At 39.0% G+C, this 22,943-nt stretch overlaps 3 protein-coding genes across 3 annotated transcripts; 1 reads left to right on the forward strand and 2 right to left on the reverse strand.

The window, feature by feature from the left end:
* The first annotated feature begins 1,521 nt into the window (after positions 1-1,521).
* On the forward strand, positions 1,522-2,515 carry LOC307002169 (gamma-crystallin M1). The gene is made up of 3 exons (XM_079619485.1): positions 1,522-1,659; positions 1,819-2,070; positions 2,199-2,515. The coding sequence occupies exons 1-3, from the start codon at positions 1,651-1,653 to the stop codon at positions 2,472-2,474; spliced, it is 537 nt and encodes a 178-aa protein (XP_079475611.1). The 5' UTR covers positions 1,522-1,650; the 3' UTR covers positions 2,475-2,515.
* A 9,050-nt stretch (positions 2,516-11,565) lies between these two features.
* On the reverse strand, positions 11,566-12,624 carry LOC307002170 (gamma-crystallin M2-like). The gene is made up of 3 exons (XM_079619486.1): positions 12,485-12,624; positions 12,015-12,257; positions 11,566-11,880 (listed from the first exon to the last, which is right to left on the reverse strand). The coding sequence occupies exons 1-3, from the start codon at positions 12,494-12,496 to the stop codon at positions 11,608-11,610; spliced, it is 528 nt and encodes a 175-aa protein (XP_079475612.1). The 5' UTR covers positions 12,497-12,624; the 3' UTR covers positions 11,566-11,607.
* Positions 12,625-17,014: 4,390 nt separating this feature from the next.
* On the reverse strand, positions 17,015-17,927 carry LOC307002168 (gamma-crystallin M2-like). Its single transcript, XM_079619484.1, has 3 exons — positions 17,792-17,927; positions 17,431-17,673; positions 17,015-17,349 (listed from the first exon to the last, which is right to left on the reverse strand). Exons 1-3 carry the CDS (start codon positions 17,819-17,821, stop codon positions 17,077-17,079), a joined length of 546 nt encoding a protein of 181 aa, XP_079475610.1. The 5' UTR covers positions 17,822-17,927; the 3' UTR covers positions 17,015-17,076.
* Positions 17,928-22,943: the final 5,016 nt, after the last annotated feature.

Genomic DNA, 22,943 nt, shown 5'->3' on the forward strand with positions numbered 1-22,943 from the left:
CTTCCACTAAAATATTTAAGTTGGGATTACATGAAAATGTAAAGTTAAATATGAATTAGCTTACTCACATATTTCAAGTTAACTGCAATAAAATATGATTACAAATACAAATCTGCAAGTTCTTCACTTAAACGTTAAGTTTCTTAACTTAAATTTTTTTTTTGAGTTACCTCATATTACTTAAGTTTTGCCAACTTATTCAGGTTTAAGTTTACAGACAAACTAAAATTTAACTGAAATTGGGATTTCTATTTCCCAGAAAGCTTTACCGGTGGCACACGAAAGGGAGAGTAAATGTTAAAATTAAGTGTAATATAATGTTTTTTTTGTGCAAGATTAATGGGAGATTAATGACTAATGTTTTGTTATGCTAAATTAGAAGAATTTCTGGTAATGTTGATTTTAGGAGAGTTACCATCATGGTGACAAGTGGTGCATGCGGCTTGGTTTGAGATCAATGTCAAAAGTTGTACATTGCTGCACTCATATCAGCAAGTGCTATACCATGCTAATGTTATCATGTTAGCAATCTACCAAGTTACCATTTATTGAACTAGTTTTTTTTAGCTAGCTAAGTTATTTTAATAAAAATATTCACTTTGTGGTTACATGAACATTTTAAGTTAAATGTATGAATAAAAACATTTCAAGTTAAGAACAAGTCAAATGTATGAGTACAAAATAAAAATCTGCCAGTTCTTAAACTTTCAATTTCTAAACTTTTTTTCCCTAAAAGTTTTGCCAACTTATTCGGGTTTACAGTGTACTGTCTAAGTTTTAAAATGTAGATATTTGAGTAGAGGACACAAAAAAAAACAAAAAACAAGGCAATAAGATATATATATATATATATATATCAAGTTGTTTAAATATATTAATTATTTGGATTACATTTTTTATTTTAATTAAAAACTACTTTTGCTTGGTTAATTTGATACTCATCATGGTCAATTGAATTTCTCTTGGCTTGATTAATCCTGCTTGTAATGTGCATGTAAGAAATTGAGGAAACTGAATTTTCTCTGTTTCCATGTGCAATATTTAAATATGAGTAATAAATGTATATTTATAAATATAAAATAAAATATTTAGCACATTTAACTAAAAATGGCACATAGTTACAAGAGACTGTAAATACAAAGAGACTTAAATATTGTCAAAATGCACTAAATGTTGTATGTTTGTATGTGATGAATGTTATACTTGTGTATAAAGAGCATTTATTTCCATGGTCCTGACATCCAATCTTACCTAGTTTGAGTATAAAAATTACATTTATAATTCCAAAGGTTAGTTGAAGTCTATTTTGTCCCTTTTGTAAAACTAGTTGATATGATAAGGGAAAAGCTATCAGCCACATTGTCTCTGTCATGTGAATACGGTCACATTCGCTCTGGATGTGACTAAAGCTTTGTCTATACTGTAAAAGACAATGCACAAAAAGCTGCCAGAGATGTATGGATAAAATCTATTGTTTCAGTTTACAGGACCACTTCAGCAGAAGTCATACTGCTTAATCATCAGCTTTTGGCATTTGAATAACAACAAAATGTGGGCCCCTGGTTCTTGTATAAAAACCACAACCAAAGGCCATCAAAGTACAGCTGGTACAGTGAGCTGAAGCACTGAGAAAAACAACACATCACCACCATGGGCAAGGTAATAGTGCTTGAAATAAGTATGCTTAATACAAATGCTTAATATTTGATGGAAAGCTTTATATGTTCATATTGAAGCCAGTATGTATTTGTTTAAAACCTAATGCAATTCAGATCTAAAAAGCAGTCGAAAACAGTGTTTTTTTAATTCCATCAACAGGTCATCTTCTACGAGGACAGGAACTTCCAGGGCCGCAACTATGAGTGCATTAACGACTGTTCTGATATCTCCTCATACCTGAGCCGCGTTGGTTCCATCAGGGTGGAGAGCGGTTGTTTCATGGTCTATGAGCGTAATAGCTTCATGGGCAACCAGTTCTTCTTGAGGAGGGGAGAGTACCATGACATGCAGCGCATGATGAGCATGGGCATGATGTTCGACAGTATCAGATCTTGCCGCATGATTCCTCCAGTAAGGGTCTCACTTTGTTAACGTTGTTGTGCAGATTTAGCAATGCACTATTTTTTCATAATTTAACTGTATACTATGCATGCATTGCTGAAAAACTGCTAAATTAATCATCTTTCTTTGTTTTACAGTACAGGGGATCCTTCAGGATGAGGATCTATGAGAGGGATAACTTTGGAGGTCAGATGTACGAGTTGATGGATGACTGTGAAAACATCATGGATCGTTTCCGTATGTCTGACTGCCAGTCCTGTCATGTGATGGATGGTCATTGGCTCATGCATGAGCAGCCCCACTACAGAGGCAGGATGATATACTTTAGGCCCGGAGAGTACAGGAGCTTCAGGGATATGGGATATAGCAACATGAGATTCATGAGCATGAGGCGTATCACTGACATGTGTTAAATCGCTAGAATTTAGAAGCAAATAAAGTGTTATTTTCAGAACTTGCTTTCGTGTCCATTGTTTCATTAGATTACTGAATGGCTGAAATTTTAAAAGGGTTATATCATGCATTTTTAAACAATTTAATTTTTAATTTTTTGTCAGACTTAATCCTAACTTAATAACATACGTCACTTTGTTAGAATAAAACAATCATAATTATTTTTTGCATGGCTGTTTTTCACCCTCTCTCTGAGCTTTAAAATGAAATAGGGCATTTTTAGTTTGATTGTCTAGCTTCAAGTGAATGACATTGTCACATTTGAAACTTGGTTGCTTGTTTTCCATCATGTCCAACAGGTCCAACATTTGCAGAACACCCATTTGCAGCTTAATTTCTATTCAGATTTGAATACAATTGCATAGATCAACCTGGTTTAATTTAAAATATTATGCTTAATTACGTTTATTTCATGATGCCCTCACTGACCTTTTTATAGTTTTGAAATATTTTCTCTATAAACCACATCAAAGGCAGAATATATGGAGAATATTGAAAATGTGTCTATTATTAATAGGGATTTCTTACAAAATAACAAAACAGACAAATAAATAAATGCAAATAAAGGTTTTTATTGGACATCAGCAAAAGCAATATAAATATTGCCTTTATTATATACAAAGTTGATATAAATATTGTATCAAAATGGTGTTAAGTGATTAATAACAATAATAATAATAATGAAAATTAGTTTAATCAAGCAATCATTCTATACAAACTAATACAAAAACAAGAAAATACAAGAATTTTATAAAATAGTAAAATAAACCGTTTTTTTTTCTTTTAAGTAGGCCTACCCATCCTGAGTTTCCCCATGCTGCCTTGCGCGCAGCGCGATTTTATTCTAGGCAGCCTGGATTCCATGAACTAGATTTTCGCCTCAGCGAGGGGACCAATCACAGAACGGGGAGGGAGCAGCAAGACGATGACGACGTCTATGCGACACACTGAAGCAGTTTGTTTCTATGAACATGTGCACTGCAGATTTACCTTCTATCCTCATGTTTGTCTTGCACAAACGGCAATAGTCGCTGAACGCCATCGTGTACACATAAATCTATGATCCATTGTCTTCTTCCTCGTCAAATTTCTGTCGCTCTATACGTCATCTGGTATAATTTAAACGATTGGCTATGAGCTACGTACAGGCGCATTTGATAGGCATTCGTAGCGCCCAATAAACGGCTCTGGGCATTCGTAAACCACGCCTCAAATACGAGAAAATGAACATGTGGTTCCCAGACCACGTCGCAATGAGACGAGGTCTGACGTTAGCCAGGCTAAGGCCTACCAGCAATATATAAAATGTCTTTCCAATCAGTTTGGTGTCTAACACCAGTTTGGTGTCTAACAACTGAGGTAAACATTCAGAAGAAGAAAAAAATGCAGTCAAATGTAAAATAAAGCTACTTAAATCTTTGGAATTAATTATTTAAATAATCTCGACTAATCATTTAAGATGCCTTCATGACGTTTTTTTTTTTTTTTTTTTTTTATCTTTTAAGTTTTAGAGGAATGGACAGAAATATCTTAGGTTTCATAAAAATATCTTCATTTGTGTTTGGAAGTTAACATTTTTTTTTTTTTTGGTGAATTATACCTTATAAATACAGTATGCTGGGTCTTGGATAAAACTAACTCTATATTGCGAATCATACCGTTTACATCAATGATACACATCATCATCACATTTGTATAACGCGATATCAGATATAACAATGTACTGTATCGTTACACCCCTATTCCAAACTCGTAATCTGAGAGCTTTCTGTCCCTCCATTAACAGCCTATGCAACTACCACTTTCAAGCTAAAGAAAGTTAGTAAAGACAACATAAAAGTAATCTATGTGACCCAAGTGTCATGGTTATGTTTGTTAGGTAACTCAGAGAAATGGACTCAATTGTGGTGACTAACGTGATAAGTTTATTAGCAAACTTTGGGAACAAAAGAAACAGTTCATGTAACACAAAATAAATGCAAAAATAAATGATTCTCTGAATGGGGGTTCTCGTGCACTCCACACACACACACCAGAGGACACACAGACAGAGGAGACCACTAAGAGGAAATTAGCACAGGAAAACCACAGAAAGACGGGCCCCGAGTCCAAAAAAGCGAGACAGATTCCTCGTCTTAGGTTCCTGAGCACAAATAATAAGCAGGTAAGTAACTGAGGTAACACACATGAAAGAGGGTACATAACATGAGACAAACACGTGATAAGAATAATGATCAACTGACAACAAGAGGTAGACAGCTAGAAATATAAAGGGTAAGGGAAACGAGCAACAGATGGAGAAGATCAGTTTGTGATTGTGCTCACAGTGCTACCAGGCAGCGCTGATGGCTCAAATCACAAGCTGCAGAAAATGACAGGACCATGACAACAGAGAAGAACCGCTGACCCGTGACAGAACGAGGTCGACCATGTCTCTGAGCACATAATTGACGAGTGCTTGGAAGACCACCAGGGAGTTTGAGAGTGCAAAAGGCATGACCAACTATTCGAAGTGACCTGTGGGGGTATTAAAGTGGGTCTTCCAATCATCCCCCTCCCTAATCCGAACTAGGTGATAAGCATTGCGTAGGTCCAACTTCATAAAGATGGTCGCTCCCTGCAAGAGTTCGAAAGCTGAAGACATCAGTTGCAAAGGGTGGCTATTCTTTACTATGAAGTAATTCAGCCCCCGATAATCCATAAGCTACAGAGACATAACCGGAATTGCAGTGTAACACTAAACAAGACTTTGCAGGGAATAATTGTGAAAACCAGGCTGTTATAGTGTGAGTTAAACAAGGTAATGAGACACAGCTGAAAACAATAAGTGCTGTTAAGTCCAGGCAGAGTATTATGTAGTTTGTGAGGGAATGACAATATTCTGATGTGGAGTGCCCTCTGGTGGCTCTCAAGGGCACTCCAGCTGGTGACCGTTACACCTATATATACGATATCGTTATATACGTTACATAACGTAAATAACGTAAAGGCATATTCATATGTGTTTTTTCGTATTCGTGATTCAGTGGCTCTGAATTGTCAAAACACCATTCAAACTGCTTGCTACGGATGCAAAAAACAAGAAAATCGAACCCGATCCAAACATTTTTATGACAGACAAAAGTTTCGGAGGCAGTGTGCAAGTGTGACTGACAAAACGTGAGGTCGTATTTATTTTTTAACATGCGAAAATTTCGGACGCGAATTTCGGACTCAGTGTGCAAGGACCTTAACATATGCACTATCGAGAGTATTAGCTCTGCTCCTGATGGCTTTCTTCTTGAGAGATTCTTTGGCTCGGATCTCGCGTTTGCTGAGGCAGCGGGTCTGCAGTAAAGATTCTGTTACTCAATCTCAGATCTCGCGTGTGCTGAGGCAGCGAGTAGATTACGGGGTCTGCAATAAGAATCTAGTGGCTCATATCTCGCGTGTGCTGAGGCAGCGCGTAGATTATGGGTCTGCAATGCATCTCTACAATAAGAATCTAATAGCTCAGTTCGCGCGTTTGCAGAGGTAGCGCGTAGAATATGGGTCTGCATATCTGCAATAATAGTGGCTCATCTTGCAATTGCCGAGGCAACACGAAGGGAATTGAGCAGACGGGAATTTCCCTTTATTTCTTTCTCTTATGATTTTGTGCAAACTAATTATGTATTCTTTATTGTTTAAGATTATAATATGACAATTCAGACATTCAGACCATATATTCTTGTCTGCTTGTTCTGGCTGCATTTCATTTTTGAGAAAATTAAATATACTCATCTGATCTCTTTGAGGAGAGAATGTCTGTATTAATATACTATTCAGCTTTTTCATACAGACCATGTTTACTTGTCTGGTTGATATTTGGCTGCATTTAATTTTCTCAAAAATTAAATATGTAGTCATCTTATCTTTGAGGAGTTAGATGTATACTATAGTATAGAACAGTAGACACAGCTCCTCCCAGCAGGGAGTCAGGAGTTTACAGCCGTTACTTCATTGTTCCAAAAAAGGATGGAGGCTTACATTCAAAACAGATTGTGTCACAGATTCAGTCCGAGGACTGGTTTTTCACGATAGATTTGAAGGACACGTCCTTCCCCGTAGCCATCTATCCTGATCACAGGAAGTCCCTGAGGTTCGCTTTCGGGGGTGAAATGTTACCAATATCGTGTTCTTCTCTTCGGCCTAGGTAAAATTAGGCCAGTCACTCACTGTGAAATAGTTTCAGAGACTGTTGGGTCTCGTGGCAGCTGCGTCCAACATAATAACTTTTGGCCTCCTGTACATGAGACCCCTGCAGTGGTGTCGCATAACCAAGGGGTTTTCTCCGAGGGGAAATCGAAAATTTTGCATGATCAAGGTCACGCGACGATGCCTACGTGCCTTAGGCATGTGGAAGAAACCTTGGATCCTCGCCCAAGGCCCAGTGCTAGGGGATTCTTGTCGTCACTTAATGCTAACGACAGATGCTTCCTTCACAGGTTGGGGGGCGATCATGAGTGGTCGCTCAGCGCAAGGTCTGTGGCAGGACCATCAACTACATAAATCGGCTAGAAATGACGGTGGTGTTTCGAGCTCACTTCCTCCCAGACCTGAGGGACCATCATGTGCTTGTCCGCATCATGTGCTTCTCTCTGCTACAGGGAGTTCTGGAGAGAGTTTGCCCGGACAGGGCCCGTCTTCTGTTAATAGCCCCGTTTTGGCAGGCCAGAGTACGGTTCTCGGACCTAGAGTCTCTCCTCGACGGCACTCCTCTGGAGATTCCGCTCGGGGGGGACTTTTTCTCTCAGGCGAGCGGGTTGATCCTTCACCCCCGCCCAGAATTGTGGAAAATTTGGGCTTGGCCTCTGAGGGGGCCCAGCTCATAAGTTCAGGTCTCTCAACTTGGGTTGTTGAGACCATCCTCCACTCTAGAGCTCCCTGCAACGAGGAAACTCTACACTTTGAAGTGGATAGTGTTTACTTCCTGGTGCGGAGAGCACCAGCTGAACCCAGTTATCTGCCCTATGGTTGCAGTGCTGGAGTTCCTGCAGGAGCGTTTCTCCGCAGGTCTATCCCCCTCCACACTAAAGGTGTACATGGCGGCCTCAGCTGCTTACCACGTCCCTTTAAGTGGTTTATCCTTGGGGAGACACCCTCTAGTAACGTCTCCTTCGTGGCACTGTGAGACGTCATACCAAGATACTAGTATGGCTGCTTCTAAAACATTATTAGGAGTTTCCCTCCAATATGTTTGTGATGTGGCAGGATGTTTCCTCGCCGCACACATTAGTGAGGTTTTTGATCTTGACCTCTGCTGCACTACAGGGGCGCAGGTACTTTCGTCTTGGTGTGCGCAGAGATTTCACACGGACAGGCACTTGTTACTATGGCGTCGTGAGTATAGTGTTCCCACAGTGTCTCGACGCAGCTCGAGTTACTACTGTAACCCTGGTTCCCTGAGAGGGAACGAGACGCTGCGTCGCCCTGCCATACTCCCTGCATGCCTGTGATCGACTTGCTTCGGCCTCTCAGAAGCTAGCACAGTCTGTTTTCAGGTGTGCTTTATAATTTCCTGGTCGATGACGTCACCCGCCTACGACGTCTTGTCTCTCCATTTGACTGATTATACACGTGCTTCACAACGCAATCACGCAGGGGCGTTCCCACAGCGTCTCGACGCAGCTCGAGTTCCCTCTTACAGTCGTAACCTAAGACGTTTTTACATTGTGCTCTCTCTGTATACTTTTTTCTCTCTTTTCATTGCATTTAATTTAATTTTATCTATCTAATTTTTAATAATGCTAGTCTGTATTTTAATTTTTTAACTACAGTCCTAGGGACAAGTGTTGTGAATTAGCTTTAGCTAAAACTACTAGGATACATACATCAGATGACTGGTTAAGTTTATCTATGTTTTTTGTATCCGTCCATATCTAAATAAGCGTAAATAAAAAAACTAGTCCAAAGGCGAGATGGGATGTCAGGAAAGCATAAAAGCACATCCGGAATGACCGGCGTCAGTTTTAAATAGCCGGAGCAAGTTGATCACAGGGATGAAGGAAGTATGGCAGGGCGACGCAACATCTCGTTCCCTTCTCAGGTAACTATGGTTACAGTTGTAACCTGAGAAGTTCCCTTTTGGGGGGCTTCGCGCTGCGTCAATGAAGCTTTGAGAATGATAATGCCTAAACACCTTGCTTGTGACCCATTCTACATTGATCTTGGAGTTTGTTACTGTCGTAACCGAACGTGACGTGCTGTTTGAATGCTGAATAGAGAATGACTGAGGCGAGATAAGTTTCCATTCACTTTAATGACTTAAATATAAATATTAAGCTATCCAATGGCTCCAGAAGTCTTGGAATATAGTGCACGAAAATTTTTATGAAACGCACCCCTGCCCCACATGCTCACCGGTAAAACACGTTTGCTCCAATTCCGCTCTGACATTAAATTGATCTGTACTGTAGGCCTACGTGTTGTAGCCATTAAAGAAAACGTATTTAGTTTAATATTTATGTTTAAATAATGTAATTTTTTTATTTGATCTATGTTGATTATATGAAAAGTGAACAGCATGAGTAAGGTAGGATCATAAGATACGCAATATATCGGGAGACATTTGGAATGGGTCAGACTTCGTTAAGTTTTGTTTTGTATAAAACCTTTCTTTAAGTTTATTTCGTTTTGTATAAATTGTATCTTAATTTTAATCCATGTTTCATCAACCAATTGCCTGGATTTAATAAATAAGAAGCACATATCAGACAATATAATCAGGACATGGAGGCGCCGGCGCGATAACTTGCATTGCTTGTGAACTGGACCTCGTCTCATAAATGAACCGAAACTCAGAAATATAGAAAGCTTGAAATGTCTATGTTTAAACAAAACAATTCAAAACGAAAAGAAACATACATACAACTCTCTTATGTAATCCATATGAAATGTGCATTTCTCTCTATAGGTAACACAGTCTCACCCCAAAACGTCACATACTGACGGGTCTTGACCATATGGCAACATACGACGAAAAGGGTACCCTTTAACGTCCATGTGTGACGATTCGGGCATGGTTGGGTTTAGGTATGCGTTAGGGTACCGCTAGGAGGCGCTGCTGGTGCGCTTATGTCTGCGTCTCATATTGACGTTATAGGGGTACCCTTTTCGTCGTATGTTGAAGTATGGTCAAGACCCGTCAGTATATGACGTTTTGGGGTGAGACCGGGCTGCTATAGGCGTGTTCACTACTGCAAAGATGGCGGGTCAGAATTGTCAACATCTTTGCAGCCGAGACTGACACAGAAAACAACAGTTTATTAATAAACAATAAAAATGCTCCAAGTATTCTTCTCCGATTTTAGTGTATCTCTGTGGTAGAATTACAGCGCCACATACTGGTCTGTCATGTAAACTACATTGTTTTGAGTCGGTTTCAGTGGTTTCATGTGTACACAGATATTTCTTGAGATGACGCCGTGTTTATGGAATTTTTTTTAGAACGAGGGGAAAAAACATCAGGTAGAGAAAGCTCTGACTTCGCGTGAATGTGGCCAAAGATAGACAAAAGCCTCACCTTCCCCATTGTGTTGAATCAGTGTTGTCCCACTCCCAGTTCAGTACTGAGGGCTTCTGGGATCCTTTTATATACTTTAGGAAAAGAGACATTGTTAGAGACATCAATTAACTTCAGATGTCAGCTTTTTTGCTTTATTGAAAGAGTGGTCAGCTGATGAACAACAATAGGAGTGGTGGCTATCATAGGCACTCACATATGACAATAACACTGCATAGTCTTCACTGTATAAATTAAATATAGATTAATCTTTATTAAAGTTACAAAAATCATTCAGTAAAGAGCAGTCAGCAATTTCTTTGTCCTTGTTATTTAATTAACATTAAAAATACTGCACCAGGTTTCCTAAGCTGCTGCACCTTTAAGATAAAGTGCACGGATCCAATATGTTACATGTGTTCCCTTCCGAGAGGTCTCTCATATTGCATAAGGGTAGCTTTTCTCTAAAATATTGAAGCAAACTTTTTAAAACACAGTGTAGCTGCACTGCAGACACATAGATGAGCGCTTAGCGGGGTCATTGGCTGTGCTGCGGGAACTGCACGAACCTATGGCGAGGCGGCTCAGATGCATGAACCAATCAGGCCGCTTCGCACCCTGGCACGTCAGAGGCCGCCAGAATGGGCGTGGCTTATTGCTATATAAGCATCCATTCAACCAAGGAATTCAGATTTGATCTCTTTCAGCGAACTCACCACTTCGCTGATCTCTGGATACGAAGCCTTCTTGACGCCGTCGAAAAACCTTCAGCGGAACAAGCCACCTGCCTTGCAGTACTGAGGACGCCGGCTTCTTGGTTTTTCAATTGTACGCTGCCTTCAGCCCGCTGTTCTGCTGTGCCATCCGGTGCACCATATATCCTTTTAAATGCATAGTGTGTTCGCCGTTGCGCAGCAGGCCCCTCAGCAGAGACCCGCCCCCTTCTTCCCAGAAGTGCACAGACGAAGAGCTGACGAAATCGTGGAAGGCGCCACACTCAGCTCGCCTAAAGCCTACCTTCTCCTCAACGCTCTCAACTGTAGACGGCACTGAGGATAAAGGCTACGACTACTCCCCCCCGAGGAAGCGGTGGCCTCACTGCACACCTCTGCCCACCCACTGCTACAGGATGGAAGGCCAAAGCAGCGCATTTAAATCACTTTTTAAATTCTGAATTTTCCCCAACCCTGGTCTTCATTCTCTAAACCTGTGTCAGAGTGCTGCCCTCGTGCCAGTCTTGTTTACTTGAATGTGTTTAAGTTTTAGAAGTCATGTCAGCATTGAACCGCAGTTAATCAATTGTTTTAAGAAATATTATGGGTTCAACTATTATGCCTTGCTTAATCATACAAGCCACTGGTCACACAGTTGTATTGAAAGACATTTGTCAGACATTTTCTTCTATATATAAAACAATATTTTTGTTTTATGTTATTTGCAAGTTTAATTTAATCCATTGGATATTTTGATGTGGATTATTCATTAATACAAATTAAATATTGGCATTAAAGATTGTTCAAAACACAATGTTTAATGTTGTAAAGAAGTTATTTTATTGAAACATTAAATCTCTAGTAAAAGGAGTCCATGATGCGCCTCATGCTCATGAATCTCATGCCACCCATATTGCTGAAGCTCCTGTACTCTCCAGGCCTGAAGTAGGACATCTTGCCTCTGTAGTTGGGCTGCTCATACATGAGCCAGTGGCCTTCCATCACATGACAGGACTGGCAGTGAGACATGCGGTAACGGTCCATGACGTTGTCACAGTCATCCATCATCTCGTGCATCTGACCCATGAAGTTCTCTCTCTCGTAGATCTTCATTCTGTAGGAGCCTTTGTACTGTAGTGAAAAAGGCGGTAGTTTCTGGTTATTAGTTTTTATGATTTGGCATTCTGGAATTATCGTATGCTTTTTGAGCAAAAGGATTTAAAAATTTAGAGTTTTTACAAATGCAAAATGTACATGGAACTCACCATGGGGATATTACGGCAGGATCTGATGCAGTCGCTCATGCCAAACATAGACATGTAATCAGCGTACTCGCCCTTCTTGAAGAAATACTGATTTCCCATGTAGTTGGGACGGTCATACATCATGAAGCAGCCACTCTCTATTCTGCAAGAGTGACAGCGGCTCAGGTATGAGGACATGTCAGCACAGTCGCTCATGCACTCATAAGTGCGACCCTGGAAGTTCCTGTCCTCGTAGAAGATGACCTGGGACAAATAAAAAAATGTTCAGCATTGACTTAATTACTATTTATCAATATATTAAACGTCACCCAACACACTATCCAAATGATTCTTCCAAAACCAATTTATTCTATTTGAATTGCAGTGGTTTTTTTTTTTCAATATATAAATTAGAGCTGAGATACCATTATAAATCAGAAAAGCAAATAAATCATGTTTTTAGTAAGATGTTGAGAATTGTTAAGGCTTACCTTTCCATGCATGATTGTGGTTGTGGTTATTCCAAACTTGCTACTGTAACAACAGCCTGCTGCCTTATTTATACTATATGGACTCCCAAAGAATTTGTATTCCTATTGTTTAAAAAGGCCTTAGTCAGCTGCATGGTGTAGTGAGTGGTACAGTTTGCAACTACAGACCTGAAAGGGTTTTTATTTCAAGCCTTGTGGTGGAGAAAATTAGAAATTTCTGCTTGTAAAGCAATTCCAATGACAAGAAAGCATTTTAAACAGCCAAAATGAAGCTCAAACCAAATATCCTTGTGTAACCTGGGCTTGTGGAGGAAGTTATCAAACATATTGTTTTTATCATTAAGTTTATAGGTAATGTAAACTACAATAACTGTTGTTTGCTTTTAAAACATTTAAAGTTATATGTCACACTACATTTTTCACATTTAACTTTTGTTAAACTTTTTTATATATTTTCCTTAAATGTTAGGTTGCATTGGATACCAAATCATACGTTTTTATTTCTATATATTTTAACTGACCTAATCCAATTAATCTGGGACCTGTTGTTGGTGCAATGTAACACTGCATAATAACATTTCATGTCTATACAGTTTGTTTCCCATCAACATAGGCAAAAGTGTAGCAAGCATGAATATTCAACTTAATAGGACCCCCGCTTTCGCTTGTCAAAGTGTTTGGAGTGACTTTTGCTAGAACAACTCTTATAGCAGATATTTAAATTCTGATATTGCTTTTATAATCTATAATTGCACCTAATCCAATTTTTTAAAAATGTATCTATATAATTTAGAGATTTTAGTCTTCAGAATGCAAAACAGTTGATAGTTTGCAGTTCTGAGAATTTATTGGTGATGGTAATTAATTTAGTTTGTGAAGAACATTGTCAGCAATTAGCTGAAGAGTTGAGGGAGACATAGCATTGTAGATCAGAGATTAATCTCTTTAACAGTTATATCAAATATTGTACAAAGAGGGACAGAGACATGGATATAAATTTACATTTTTTTTTATTTATTTTTTTGCAGATTGAGCAATTATTAGTTGCTTCAATTACAAATGTGTTATATATTATGAAATATTTTCTAAACTAGTTTCCTTAACATTTTTTTAAGTGACACTGGTGGAGAGAGCAGAGGATCCTGTGTCTTCTGGCCGAATCTAGGTCTCAGTCAGATCCAGGATATTGAGAAATGACTGATTGGTGATGACATGTCATTTTATTTGTATTTTTTTATAAGTACCCTTTCATGTGTTCAGTCAGTTTTTTTTTGTTTTATAGGACTTGTTTCTGTTTTTGTTTCTCTTAATTTAACAAAGCTATTCAAGAATCCAAACCATGAATTGAGGTGTTGTAAAAGGATCCACTGAAGTTAACTTTGAAGAGAACCCAAGTGCAGTTTATTCACATATAACAAAATCCAAGATCAAACATAAAACAAAAGCATGACGTGGCATGAACTCAAAAACATAAACATGAACATGACACTTACAAACAGTGGTTACAGTTAACAATACTTGACAAAACACATGGCAAACAAGAGGGCTTAGATATACACAAGACTAATGACAAGACAAGGGACACCTGTGAACAATGAAACAATCAACCAATGACAACATGACACAGACAAGGGAACACATGGCAGGATCACATGACTAAAGGGAAATCACATGAAAAGACATATGGCGCTTTTCCACTGCATGGTACGGCTCGGTTCGGCTCGGTATGGTTCGACTCGGCGCGGAACGGTTTGGCTCGCTTCGCTTTTCCACTGCGTGGTACGACTCGACTCGGTACGGCACGGTTCGGTTCGCTTTAGCTCGGTTGCTTTTCCACTGCAGTACCGCTTCAAAGTGGGTGGGACTGATCGTTAATAGTTGTAGGTCCGGTGGTAGCCGTGTGCGGCTAAGAGCTGTGCTAATTCCGCTCCTCGGCAACCAACGAGAGGAACGTCTGCACCTCGTCCACTGACCACGATTCAGCCATTTCTTGTTTGATTTATTTTAACTTTTTTTGTCAAGTAAATACTCTAAAAACAGGTGCTACCGCGTTGGCTGTTATCTGGCTATTTAAATCTAGCGGGTTTGTTTAGTGTCTCGTGTCGCAAATACAATGACGCTGAAGTGACGATTCTGTCTGACCAATCAGTGATCTGCAGTGTTTTCACGTCACATTTAGTATCGGTACGGTACGCTTGGAACCTCAACAGAGGTGGTACCATTTAAAGCGAGCCGAAGCGAGCCGTACCGTACCGTACCGTACCATGCAGTGGAAATGCGCCATAAGTGAGCCGTACCGAACCGAGCCGTACCGTACCATGCAGTGGAAAAGCGCCAAAGCGTGCCGTGCCGTACCGTACCGTACCATGCAGTGGAAAAGCGCCAATATAATCATGACAGTGGTCTTGTCCCAAATGGCACACTTCATATGCACTTTCGGTCTTGTGGACTTATGGCTGCCGCGTGCGCGTGTCCGTTAAGTCCGTGAGACCGTAGGGTGTCCCATTTGTCATTTTAGCTCTCAGAAGGGTGCTCGCGAGCACCCATTCTGCGGTCGATTTGTGCCCTTGATGCGCACTTTTGCAGAGCCCGCACTGATGCGCACTCCGCAGCAGACTTCTTCCCTATACAGTCAAAGCGGCGTTATGTCACGAAAGTGCGGACTCAGAGGAAGACCGCGAGTGCTTAGGGTACCATTTGGGACAGGGCCAATGGCTGCGTTCCAGTCCACATTTAGACACGCACTTGCAAACTTCCCTAAGCACTTCACCTCGGGGGAATCCCTGCCGCCATTTTGAAGTGTGTTCCACTTCTGAAGTGGACGAGGGAAGTTTATATGGACAGACCCTCGTTCCCTCGATTTTGACCGAGGGAGCGAGTCTACTTCATATGTACACTTCAGGCACCTATATGTCTCACAATGCAGTACAATTGTGATGTCACCACAGATCTCGTCTAATCACTACCACAACAAACGACTCGATGATATAGTTAGGAATTAGGCTACTTAAGGCCGAATAATTTTCGTGATGCAGAGGGAATCCCGTAATCTAGTCATTTACAGTATAACGCAAATAAATCACTTAAAACACGCAAACTGATGGATGGATGAATAAATCGAAAGTAGAGCTGTACAATAAAATAGCGACATGGTCTGTGAATATTAAAGCGCAAAAGACTGTTATATAAATCTATAATCGGCTTGTTCTGCGTGTGTGTAAATCAGTGTGAATGAGCTGCGCCGTTTCGTCTACTAGTACGCTATATTAAAATAATTTTAACAGTTAAAAACTGTATTTGATTACCACTCATATAATAAAATTTTTTTTATTAAATCATAAAAAGATCAATTCTTTTTCTGTATAAAATACATTTCGGCTCTATTATTCTTAATATTAACATTTAACATCACTTAACATTTTAATACATTATTAATGATAAAAATAAGTTGTTAATCTAATTCATAATCAATTATTGAATTTAGTTGATTAGATGTATTATTGAATTTTTAATAAACAAACAAATGGTTTCAAGTTTGTTATAATTAAGCATTTGTTAAACCAAAATTAATTTTCATTAATTTAACTGTCTTTCTAACTGATAATAATTACCATAGTTTAATAATACCGTTTCATTTTTTAAATAATTGTTTAATAACGTATCTGAGACTGAAAATCTCATACCGTTACAACCCTACACGGGAGAGTCCCCCACCACACTCCCGCTGTTAAAAAAGTAGGCTAACTCAGTAACTTTTACTCTGAGAAATTAGATACTTTTTACTTTTACTTGAATGGAATATTTGATTATTCTTTACACCTCTGGACATGGATGTGATATAATGGCACATTCAGAGCACATGACTGTTAATATAATATGACTACAATATGCAGACTGAGATGTAGTCAGAGGGGGTACATTTTTAATGAACGAATGTACTGTAGTTGCAGCCTCTTAAAGGAAACTGGGTAAACTCTGCTTGAATTAATACAACCTTCCAAACTTAATAGACTATTGGTTATTATGTTAAGCTATAATTCACAAATTTTATTACATATTTGTTTACACCTTTTTCATGGTCATGCTTATTCTGCTCATACCGTCAGCAAATGTTGGTAATGACACTTACCAAATGTTATTTCAATTGGTGGAAGCCTGTTTAAATGTCCTGTCAAATTCATTGCCATTTTATAGACCATTTTGTATACAGAAAATACATTCAGATACTTTTTGTCAGGCTGAAGGTTTAAAGATATCCTGACCCAAAGTGAATGAAGATTCAAATAGAGTGGAACAGTTTTCAATCAAATTACTTGTGTTCTATATCGACCAAACAATATGACTACAGTGATTGATCCATAATTTCATACAGGATTTCTAAAGTTGTTCGAAATATTATAAAAGTCATAATTTTTGACCAATAAATAATGGTGTCTCCGTCCTAGTAAAGTACTTACAGGCCATGGCTTTGATGTTTTACTAGATTTCATTGCACTATGCTTAAAACTAAACAAAATTGTTTTAAGAGAGTAGTTCAGAAGTGCTTTATTGTCAAATAACACACATTTTCTCACATTAATACAATTAACTTTTTAATAGAAGGAATCACTGATGCGCCTCATGCTCATGAATCTCATGCTACCCATATTGCTGAAGCTCCTGTACTCTCCAGGCCTGAAGTAGGACATCTTGCCTCTGTAGTGGGGCTGCTCATACATGAGCCAGTGGCCGTCCATCACATGACAGGACTGGCAGTGAGACATGCGGTAACGGTCCATGACGTTCTCACAGTCATCCATCATCTCGTACATCTGACCCATGAAGTTCTCCCTCTCGTAGATCTTCATTCTGAAGGATCCTCTGTGCTGCACACATATAAACAGAAAGGTAAAAATTGTGCTAAACTGTTATAAGAGCATTATGTGAAGTATATATTTTTCTCTTACCATAGGGATCATACGGCAAGATCTGATGCAGTCGCTCATGCCAAACATAGACATGTAATCAGCATACTCGCCCTTCCTGAAGAAATACTGATTTCCCATGTAGTTGGGACGATCGTACATCATGAAGCAGCCACTCTCCACTCTGCAAGAGTGACAGCGACTCAAGAAGGGGGACATGTCGGCACAGTCACTCATGCACTCATAAGAGCGACCCTGGAAATTCCTCTCCTCATAGAAGACGGCCTGAGAAGATTAAAGATAAGCGGTTACTAGGAATTTGGAGGTATGCATGCATTTCAGTTGCATTCTACTAGAGAGAGAGAGAAAGCGGTTTTCTGTTGTTATGTATATGATTACTTACCCTGCACGTGCTCATGCTGGTGGTTGTCATTTTTTTTATTTAATTATTGGATGCTCTTCCGTTTACACTGCTCTGTCCTCCTGACAGGTCTCACCCTTACTTTTATACCGAGTGAACTGAATAAAACTGTGTGCTTGCTATTGAGATTGAGGACAACCTCCTGACTCAGCAGACCAGTATGGAAACGTTTAGAGTGCATTCATTGTGGACCATTTCGACTGAACCTACAGGTTACACTCCACAATAAAATGTTTCATTTTGTCAAACAATTTGTTTGAACTAATTTCAAATGTATTTTTGTGAACATGCTAAAAAAAAATCATTAAAACACTACATTAATTACATTAAAATTCTTCTGATTGAATATAGTTCTAATATACTTCAACATTTAAAAAACATTGTTACAACACATACTTTTTGTGGTTTGATCTATTGATCAAATGTGTGAATTTGGACTTAGAACACAGTATGAACACAGTCTTTTTTCCTCCTCCCAATATTTGTAATTTAAGTGAAAAGAACAGAATTGTGGCAAGGCAAGTGGCTACACATTATCCTTTCAAACTTTGATTTTGATATGATTTTGAGGTTTACATCTTCCAAACGTATATACAGGTGCTGGTCATATAATTAGAATATCATCAAAAAGTTGATTTATTTCAAGAATTCAACTTAACAGGTAAAACTAATGTATTATATAGACTCATTACATGCACAGTGAGATATTTCAAGCCTTTATTTTTTATAATTTTGATTTTTATGGCTTACAGCTTATGAAACCCATGAAATCAAAATCCCAGAAAATTAGAATATTACATGAAATCACACAGTAATGGGCTTTATGCACAGCTGCACTACTTGCTGAACTTAAGCCAGCTCCTTTGTTTCCTGTCTGCCATTATTGGACAAACTGATTAATCCAGGTGTGTCTGATTATTGTTGTTGGTCAGGCACACCTGGATTAATCAGTTTGTCCAATAATGGCAGACAGGAAACAAAGGAGCTGGCTAAAGTTCAGGAAGTAGTGCAGCTGTGCATAAAGCCCATTACACAGTAATACCATGGTCATTGAACCAGGTTTTGGTTCTTTTGGCAGTGTGGGCAGGTGCAAATCCTGCTGGAAAATGAAGGAAGCATGAAGTGCTCTGAAAATGTCCTGGTAGACAGCTGCGTTGACTCTGCATTTAATAAAGCACAGTGGACCAAAGTCCTCTTTTCTGACGAGAGCAAATTTTGCATCTCATTTGGAAATCAAAGTCCCAGAGTCTGGAGGAACAGAATCCACGTTGCTTGAAGTCCAGTGTAAAGTTTCCACAGTCAGTGATGTTTTGGGTTGCCATGTCATCTGCTGGTGTTGGTCCACTGTGTTTCCTGAGGTCCAAGGTCAACGCAGCCGTCTACCAGGAAGTTTTAGAGCACTTCATGCTTCCTGCTGCTGACCAACTTTATGGAGATGCAGATTTCATTTTCCAACAGGACTTTGCACCTGCACACAGTGCCAAAGGGTATCCCTGTTCTTAATTGGCCAGCTAACTCACCTGACCTTAACCCAATAGAAAATCTAAATACGAGATGACTTGAACGCACCATTACATCTCATGACTGTAGGTTCACTTGATTGTTCGTTCAGCACAAAAGAAACATCAAGATGCAAACCCATCTACTGGATACTTGAGACTGATAAACCTACAAACAGGAGATTCAGTTATGTAACAACATTTACTATGTATAATACCTTTGTAAGGGTCAATTTAGCTCAAAGGAATTATGAATTAATTTATAGGGAATCTTCAAAAGAATCATTCATACGGCCGAGCAAATGACTCGTTCAGCGTTCATTTGAACGGGCCGTAACTGCAGCTCTGCAGCGGATATAAATATACAAACTATAGTGAAAACACTATTTATTAGCAAGGTAACTTAGATCAGCAGTTTAAGACATTAAATTCGTAAGCACATAACACAAGAACAATTATCTTTCAAATATAAGCAAGACTTTATTGATTATTCTAACACATAAAACTAATATCTAACACAAACACACGCACACACACATTCATACGAGTTGCAGAAAGAGAGAGAGTGAGGAAAGAATGAGTTTTAAGAGCAAGGTGATGAAATCCCAAGTTTCTATATGCGCTTATAAGACATGACCTGAACGAACCATCAATCCTTAATTTAACCCTTCTATCGTTTCTTAGGCGGGTTATTCAATTTATATTAATGCACCAGTTCAGTTAAGAGTCTGGAGGTTACTTGCTTGTTTTTGCGTTCCTTTGGGGATTCCTTTTGTTGGCGTAAAAGGGGGTTTCCCGGGTTCGTTGATTGGCTGGCAGTCTTCTCGTGGCTGGATGTCTTGGGCGGCCAATCACGTGGTGTGTTGGCGGATGGATGGAAAGTCTTTGAAGTTGGAAGCAGGCTTCACAGTCGAATCGTTTAAACGAAACTTTGCAGCAAAACTTAACTTAGAACCGAGACTTTCAACGGGAAAGAAAAGAAAACTAAGAGAAATAAAGAAAAGTGAGGCGAGTTTAGATGGCTTGACTGAAGCTGTTTAACCCATGTTCTTCTGATCTTGATTTGGGTTCTTTCGTCCGCTCGTCTAACGTTACATGGTTACTTGTCTGGAGGGAGTAAATCTGCTCTTCCGCTAACGGTCTTTTTCCTTCTACTCCTCCTTCCTTCTTTCTAAACTTCTTTTCCCCCCCCCCCCCAAACTTCTGAATCTTTGTTCGGGTTTTAAGCTCAAATGTTTGTCCAGCCTCCTGGATGAGTTCTGACCAATTAGGCACTGTCTTTATTTGAGAGGTGGCATTTTCTTCACCTCACGTCGTAAATCATGCGTTATCTGTGATCTCTTTACTCTACAGAGTACAGAGGCCACAGTTTAGACATCATTACTATTATAAGAATACGAAACATTTTACACAGATTTCAATCAAGCCATCTTTTGAATTACGAACATATGATCGTACTGATAGGAAGCATGACACACTTTCATTCAAACATCTAATAGTTATAACCATTACATGACTTATATGATCTAAGCATAATAGACACACATATAGAGGTTGTAAACACAATATATAATTATGTAGTTGGATTATGTTTGGTAAGAAGTTCATCAAGAATTGTTTTGGGATGATTTTATGTAATTTTATATGTAAAGTCTTAGTCTCTGTGGGTTTTGAGGAGGTCGTTCAAAGGTCCTCAAAGAAAAGGAGGTCTGTTTTACATGTCATTAATCTTGGTGGGTGCCAGAGCCGGGCCATCTCTGAACCAATCAGTCTTTCCCAAACTATCTAACTCGACAACGTTCTTCGTTGTTGGGCTCATCTCTCAAGGCCATAAATTCCTTACTGGGGGGTTTTCGTTGGCTATGGTAGACTGGCTGGAGCCGGGGTCTGGAGTGTTGAGTTCTGGGTGGAATTATGTTTGAACGAATCACCTGGAAGATTCATTTGTGTTTGGTTCGCCCTCGAACGCTACAGTTACATTTGACATATTACAAAAGCACTTTAGCTTTTCATGGGCCTCTATACCATGCTGCTTTGTCAGGAGTTTCCACAATAGGAGGCACATTTTCTTTAGGTTTGGGAAGGTTGTAAGGGCAATTTTACGAGGTGGCTAATTCGTACCAATTCATACAACCTCACTCGTACGAATTTGTAAGTTTTTTGCTAAATCGTACATATTTTACGATTTGCCAAAATCGTATGAATTCATACGAATGACCGCCCCTAAACCTACCCATCACATGGGTTTAGACAAATCATACAAATTCGTACGAGTGAGGTCGTACAAATTAGCCACCTTTTAATCACTCGTACAAATTCGTACGAACTGAGATAGCGTTGGTGTACCAGTAAAGTGCTCTAAAAGACTACACTCTAAAAACTAATTCAGAGGACCTTTAGTCATTACTTAAATATACATATTGTTGTGAAATAAAAAATCAAGTTCTGAGATACAGTTAGACTTTTTACAGGTAATTGTTATTTTATTGAGCTTGTATGACACACAAATTATGCCTATTGATTCAATATACTATCATGACTTGTCAGAGTTTAAAATTTTCAGTCAATCAAAAATAATTTAATTTTAAGTTCTGCTAATGTAAAATGCAATTTGATGACGTGTAAACGGCCCACAGTTTCCGCGCGCATGCATGTTCAATGCCAGACGTGGGACCACACAGTTGAAACTCAATCTGGTGAATGGTTAGTAATTTTATGTTTAATTACACATTTGCATTCGCTCAGGATTCTGTTGGTGATAGCCTACTGTATAGTAATACCGAAATCTCGAAGTCCTTATTCTGAAATTTGAGTTGAGTGTTGATAGTATATGTAACTGTGCATTCACACCGGACGCGAATAGCGCGTCAAATTCGCGCCTGCCGCGTCTAATTTGACGCTTGAACATTATGAATGCATTCGCGCGTCCAATGCGAAATGGACGCTCATAAAAAGCAAGCGTTTGGAGCGAAATTGACGCGCGTCGAGGCGAAATCCGCTTCTTCTGGGAGAGGCAAGTGCAGCGGGAAATTTAAAAATACTACTGTTATTGTGTCACGAAATGTAGTTTTAAGAGTAGTTCAGTCGAGAATGTAGTTGTTTAAAGCTCAAATCTGTGGTTTATTTATAAAGATAGCGCCTATTTAAAACATTTGATCGGACGTTTTCGGGTTGTGTGAGACCCAGGGGATCACCGGGTGCTCGAGCCCATGTAAGCCGCCTGGAACAGCCTTTACCTCGGCTGGTCCTCCTGACGTCTGCCGCTGGTAAACGACTCGAGAAATGTTTAAATTCACAATATATAGCTTCATATAATTTAAAGGACATTAATGACTCGTTATAACGTATGTCAAACGACTTCTTTAATTATGTTAATATTATAATATATTAATATTATAGTTCATTTAAATGTTTTGAAAGGGAAATATATTAAAAGATGAATGTTACATGTATGTTTAAAAGATAAATATATTACAATTTAAAAATGGTGCTAAAAAGATAAATAGTGATTGGAAAGCTGTTTAAAAATATACATAATTCCTTATAAAAGTCAGTCATTTCATTTGTGTTATTTAAAATTAGGGCTGGTCCGAATACCATTTTTGAGCTTCGAAGCTTCGGTAGGAAAAAACTTC

This window comes from Phoxinus phoxinus (assembly GCF_949152265.1).
Source record: "Phoxinus phoxinus genome assembly, chromosome: 7".
NCBI classification, from domain to species: Eukaryota; Metazoa; Chordata; class Actinopteri; order Cypriniformes; family Leuciscidae; genus Phoxinus; species Phoxinus phoxinus.

Bases quoted from the DNA above. Each gene is read 5' to 3' on its own strand.
- LOC307002170 (XM_079619486.1), bottom strand. The intron at 11,881-12,014 runs GTGAGTTCCATG...TTTTCACTACAG, and splicing joins CCTGCCGTAATATCCCCATG to TACAAAGGCTCCTACAGAAT.
- LOC307002169 (XM_079619485.1), top strand. The intron at 2,071-2,198 runs GTAAGGGTCTCA...TTTGTTTTACAG, and splicing joins CTTGCCGCATGATTCCTCCA to TACAGGGGATCCTTCAGGAT.
- LOC307002168 (XM_079619484.1), bottom strand. From the start codon at position 17,821: ATGACAACCACCAGCATGAGCACGTGCAGG. The intron at 17,674-17,791 runs GTAAGTAATCAT...TAATCTTCTCAG, and splicing joins CCAGCATGAGCACGTGCAGG to GCCGTCTTCTATGAGGAGAG. The intron at 17,350-17,430 runs GTAAGAGAAAAA...ATATGTGTGCAG, and splicing joins CTTGCCGTATGATCCCTATG to CACAGAGGATCCTTCAGAAT.